Source organism: Pongo pygmaeus, chromosome 8 (genome assembly GCF_028885625.2).
Source record: "Pongo pygmaeus isolate AG05252 chromosome 8, NHGRI_mPonPyg2-v2.0_pri, whole genome shotgun sequence".
Classification (NCBI taxonomy): domain Eukaryota; kingdom Metazoa; phylum Chordata; class Mammalia; order Primates; family Hominidae; genus Pongo; species Pongo pygmaeus.
Window position 1 is genome coordinate 59,557,814 of NC_072381.2, and position 6,087 is coordinate 59,563,900.

At 38.0% G+C, this 6,087-nt stretch overlaps 1 protein-coding gene across 1 annotated transcript; it reads left to right on the forward strand.

The window, feature by feature from the left end:
- Positions 1 to 4,880: 4,880 nt before the first annotated feature.
- On the forward strand, positions 4,881 to 5,510 carry LOC129006129 (large ribosomal subunit protein uL6-like). Its single transcript, XM_054435479.2, has one exon. The coding sequence runs from the start codon at positions 4,903 to 4,905 to the stop codon at positions 5,479 to 5,481; it is 579 nt and encodes a 192-aa protein (XP_054291454.1). The 5' UTR covers positions 4,881 to 4,902; the 3' UTR covers positions 5,482 to 5,510.
- Positions 5,511 to 6,087: the final 577 nt, after the last annotated feature.

The following is a 6,087-nucleotide window of genomic DNA, read 5'->3' on the forward strand; positions in this document are numbered from 1 at the left end:
ACTATTTTTTTTACCTATCTAAAACTGAAGTATCTTCTAAGCTTCTCATTATCCAGGGCCATGTAAAGAAGACTACTTATGTTTGAAGCACACAGACGTTGTGTTTAAGTAACAGTAGATTCAAGTAAGTATACTGAGTCAGCCCACAAATTCTAAGTGTGATTAGCTCATATAAGCTAAGGATTCATACAAGCTCAAAAAAGGGGAAGGAATATTTCAAATAAGGAAAGGATTCAAAAATATCTAAAAGTGCTGGTTTGTCTTAAAGCTTTGGCCATCTGTGTATGCCGCACCCTAGTGTGAAATGTCATTCTTCCCTTGAATAAGAATGAGCTCCTAAATAGCCTTCAAAACTCAGCCATAAAGTCACCAGCTCTGAATTCCTTACCTTACCTCCACAGTCAAGCCGTATACTTTGCTTTCTTCACGTTATTTTGGCAGCTCTTCTAATGTTGTATTTAATAATGTGTCACTTGTCTATCTCACTAGATTATGGTATACATTTCAATTGTCTATTCCAATAATTTTTAAGAATTTTTCATTCATTCATTCAACACATATCAACTGAGTATGTATTATGATGCAGAAACAGAGCAAGCCTGTCCCATGACAAAGCTTGAATAGTAAAAAGAGTCTGTGAATGCTCTCATAGGTCCAGTTAAGGATATGGGGGGCTTTTCTTTAACCACAATGCAATGGAAGGCCCTGTGTCAGAACAGAATTATAAGGCCATTGTTAGTTTTCTCATACAACAGGAGTTCACAACATGAGGCTCAATGTGCCTTCTGAGCTTCATGGATTGTAGGGTATACCTATCCAATTATCATTATCATCCTCAGGGTGGTAGCACTGAAAAAGAAGAAATACTTGTGGAAGAGCAACATTTGAGAGTTCAACATGGTGAGTCTAGGTGATGAATCATATTAGTCTGAAACCTGGAGTGTTAAGCCAGGTTTGACCTCTCCAATGACATAGGAAACCATTATAGATGAAGACCCTGGGCTTAATTTTAAATGTGTGGATCCCTCAACATCATTTGTTGAAAGTGGTGTCTGCCAGTTTCTCCACTGTCAACTATTTTTCGCTCTCCATAATCTATTCACTAGAAATGAGTCACTGAGTCCAGCTCACAAACAAGGTAAGAAAATTATTCTTCATCTCTCAGAGGGAGCAGTGTCAAATCAGGTGTGAACACATGTTAAAGCTACCACAGTAATGAATAAATATTATAAGACAGGGATTTTGTAGCAAATATGTCATATCTCCTTAACACTCCACCCTTTTTAAATTCTATTTAGTGACAGTATCTTGAAAAATGAGGGAGATCAATCTGGTCTAGGACTGCAAGTCCCTGAAGATTTGTTGTCAGCAGCCAGACTTGGATGTGTCTTCTCTGAATGCCACAACCCTCCCATCCTTTTGCCTACTTAATTCTAGAGGTTCCATTCTGTAATTGCCAGCATTTCTTCTAGGAAGTAAAATACCACTGATCATGTTCTGGGAATTCTGGCTGAGAACAGCATAGAGTTGGGTCTCTCTAATGTGGTGATGTTAAGGAGTGATATATTGGTGTCTTTGTTGGAGCCACCTGATACTCTAACTGAGCCTTTGCAGAAGAGAGAAGCAGTAGCCCAGTGCAGTGACCACGGTTTGCAACTGAATTTTAAAAGGACAGCCAGACAGGGGCACTAATTTCCACAGTCCAAAGCCTTATGTACACAGCAGTTCTCCAGGCAGCTGACAATACCTTTCGCTAGTTTCAACCTTTAAGGATCTTCTTATTTTGCCAAGTGATTACTAATGATATCTCTATTCCATTACCTCTTATGAGAAGAAAAAATATTACATTGCAATGAGAAATAGAAACTTTATGTGAACTTAAATGACTAGAACTTACTTTTCTGGTCAACATAATCTCTCCTTCAAGGATATTCTGCACAAGACACTGTGTTACAAACCAGCAGGTGGCTTGCAAGGATGAAAATCCAAGAGAGGGGAGATAGTGTACAGTCTTAATTACAGTGCCCTGGAGTCCTGCTGTACCACAGTGAAAACTCCACAGCATGTAGAGGGCTGTCAAGGGCACCTACTATCTTTGGATGCGAGGATACAGTCTTCCTTAGACAGTGCTGAAAATATCAATACATTCTAGTTCTTGCTTTCTTTCTTTAGATAATTAAAACCTTTTAATCAGTGCTGAAAATATCGACACATTCCAGTTCTTGCATTCTCTCTCTAGATAATTAAAACCTTTTAATCAGAGATTTTATAAGGCTATGGCTTCTGTTACACTCACCTATTTATTTATTATACAAATATTTATTAAGCACCAATTGTGCCAGGAATCATACAGAAACTGGGATATAATCATGATAAAGTCACATGTGGCCTCTGTTCTCTTAAACAGAAGAATTGAATAAGTTCCCAGGAATTAATATTTGCACTTTACACCTGGTATATATTCTAATTCTTAGGTAGCACTTCTCTGGGTAGTGAATATTTTAATAAATTTGCTGAATTTTCTAATTTTGCTCTTCAAGGTCACCTTATTTTCTCAAGCACTGAGAATGCTTCAACTTAGTCTGTCTGGATACTGTTTGGAAACCATCATGAATATAATCTCTATCTGATGGTCAAGGTCTGATCCAGGCTGCAAGGGGCCTCAAGCTCATGCAATTTGAGGTTGCCTCTTTAGGAAAGATAATACAAAAATCACAAGTTCATAATTAGGCATTAAATATAATATTAATTAATTAATTTTTTAATAAATAAAGATGGGGTTTTGCCATGATGCCTGGGCTGGTCTCCACCTCCTGGGCTCAAGTGATCCACCTGCCTGCCTCAGCCTCCCAAAGTGATGGGATTACAGCCATCAACCACCCACCATGCCCGACCAGAATATTTATTTAGAATAAGAAAATATCACAAACACTTATTGAAGTCTTGGATACCCAGGTTTCTTTCTTTAGAGATTCTTTTAGACAATTTTTCAGAAATACTTACATAGAAACGCAACCTAACTTCTCCCCAAAATTCTCGACACTTTTTTTTCGGAACTGGCAGCCTTCAAACGGGACTGTGCATGTGAGTGACCTTGAAGCTGAAAGTTCAGTAGCTTCATGGTAAAGCCCCCTCTGCCTGTGGTGCTCTTTGAGGCAGAGCAGTCAAAAGGACAAACACAGAGTGAAGTTAAAAACAAGAAATAAATCCAAATCAAATTTGAGCAAGGACACAGCAAGTCACCAAAGGTGAAGTTCCGAATGAAGGGAGGCCAGGTATAGAGTAAATGCCAGGAATTGTGATGCCTGAGAAAAAGACAATGGGGTAAACAGAGTCTGGGGGAAACTTTTTAAAAAATGGGCTATGAGTGTATGTAAAAGAAAATGAAGACACATGTGCCTACTGTGCCCCATACCCCTGAACCTCAAAGTGTGCCTCCATGTGTGGCTCTGCATCTGGCATCTTAAAACATTCCTATGCCTTAATGGGTTGGAGTCAGGGAGAGGACACGGAAATGCAGGAGAGGATGTGCCTGCCTTGTTCCCTCCCCAATTGCTCTGGTGTGCATTTAGCGTGACTCACAAATACGCAGAGATCCTCTCTCGCTGTAAGAGAGGCTACAGACACTTTCAGATCCATTGTAGAAATGTGACAGAGTTGCAGAATGTCCCTCAGGCTCTTCAATTTATTGCTTTGGAAACCTACTAAAGTGTAGCAAATACACAGATCTTGCTCTTAAAAAGCTGTTTCCTAGGAGAATCTGCATCTCCACGAAGCCATAGTCTGCTGGGAAACAATTTTTTTTTTGTTTTTTTCAATATGACCCAAGAAATATCCTCTACAATCAATATATTGTTTCAAAAATGTTGTGGGAAAAACCTACCTAAGATAAACACTGACTGTCAAAGTTTGGTCTTTTAGGAAAGTATAATAATGCTTGTAAGAAGTCAGGAGATTTTATTATCTTTGAAAAAAATGCATATTATCTTTAAGTGAAAAATGTAAAAATTCCAGAGGAGGGATACATATTAAAGAAATAAAAACTTTGAGTTTTTAAGGGATAGTCTAAGATTAAAGAGAGGAAAATTTTATCATGAAGAGAAGAAAAATAGGAGAACTGTGGGCAAGGGGAAGTGGAGAGAGAGAGACAGAACAAGTGGAAGAGCAGGAGAAAGATTCAATGTGTAGCAGGAGAAAGATTCAATGTGTAGTAGGAGATGGAATCCTTGGAAGAGCTATAGTAACTTGGGAACATTTCTATGGCAGTAAATGGCTAAATGTTTTTAGAATAGTGATACCCGATATTAAATGCTAACTTATCTCCTCCTCTTTGTTGCAATTGCTTGTTGTTACCGTCACATTTTCAGTAGAAGTGAACCATTCTCAACACCCTTATATTAGAAATGTGCCTGGAGAATGTAGTAGCAGGAGTAAGCCACACCCAGAAACACAAGAATCAAAATCAAATGTTAAGGAAGAGAATAACACTAGAGACATTGATTAGGGGTGGGTTTGCTTCTGACAAATCATTCACTGCTTTCCCACTGAAACCTCAGAGAATTTGGGAAGAGTTCTATACTTCTGGAAGCGTAAAATACAATGAGAGATGTTCCCAAAAGCGTTGAGAATATGGGGCTATTCAAGCTGTAGCTACTCGATCTTGGGAAAATCACTTTTGCAACCCATGGGGCTCAGAACATTAACCTTTAAAAATGAGGGCTTAGACAAGATAGATCCAATTAGATGAAGTAAAATTTCTGGTATTAACCCAATACAAACTAGTTTTTCCCCCTGTGGACTAAGAAAATAAAAAAATATATATTCTTCTGAATTTTTCCTTGGAGTTTTATTTTTAAGAACTACTCAGGCTTTTTTTCTTTCTTTGCTGTGTCTACTGCGAGAATGAAGACCATTCTCAGCAATCAGACTGTCGACATTCCAGAAAAGGTCGACATTACTCTGAAGGGACGCACAGTTATCGTGAAGGGCCCCAGAGGAACCCTGCGGAGGGACTTCAATCACATCAATGTAGAACTCAGTCTTTTTGGAAAGAAGAAAAAGAGGCTCCGGGTTGACAAATGGTGGGGTAACAGAAAGGAACTGGCTACCGTTCGGACTATTTGTAGTCATGTACAGAACATGATCAAGGGAGTTACACTGGGCTTCCGTTACAAGATGAGGTCTGTGTATGCTCACTTCCCCATCAACGTCGTTATCCAGGAGAATGGGTCTCTTGTTGAAATCCGAAATTTCTTGGGTGAAAAATACATCCGCAGGGTTCGGATGAGACCAGGTGTTGCTTGTTCGGTATCTCAAGCCCAGAAAGATGAATTAATCCTTGAAGGAAATGACATTGAGCTTGTTTCAAATTCAGCGGCTTTGATTCAGCAAGCCACAACAGTTAAAAACAAGGATATCAGGAAATTTTTGGATGGTATCTATGTCTCTGAAAAAGGAACTGTTCAGCAGGCTGATGAATAAGATCTAAGAGTTACCCGGCTACAGAAAGAAGATGCTAGATGACACTTAAGACCTACTTGTGATATTTAAATGATGCAATAAAAGACCTATTGATTTGGAAAAAAAAAAAAAAAAGAACTACTCAGGTTATACATTTTCAGAGTTGGGATTACACACAAATTTTATGTGACAGATACTATTCTTATTTGATTGATTTGGGGATCTTCATGAATATTATGAGACTATATACATAAACTTATATTATTTCAGATATGTCAGTACGTGAAATTTGAAAGGTCACAGGTTTTACTCTAAGTAACATTTGGGAGCCTGGGAATTTCTGGAAGAGCTTGGATTTTAATGGTTTTTATTGATTGCTAAAATATAGGCGTTTATGAAGAAAATACTGTGAAATACGCATAGTGTTTTACTCATAATTGAATTGAAGTTATTTTACAGGAAAATTTGGATCTGTATGAATTGCATACATTAAATATATTATGGTGCCTTAATAATAATAACATTTTTGCACCATATACTTTTATAAATGCTTACTAGTATTAAAGAATCTAATTCTCCCATCTGAGGTATAGAGATATTCACTAGTCTGCCCAAAATCAAAAGGAT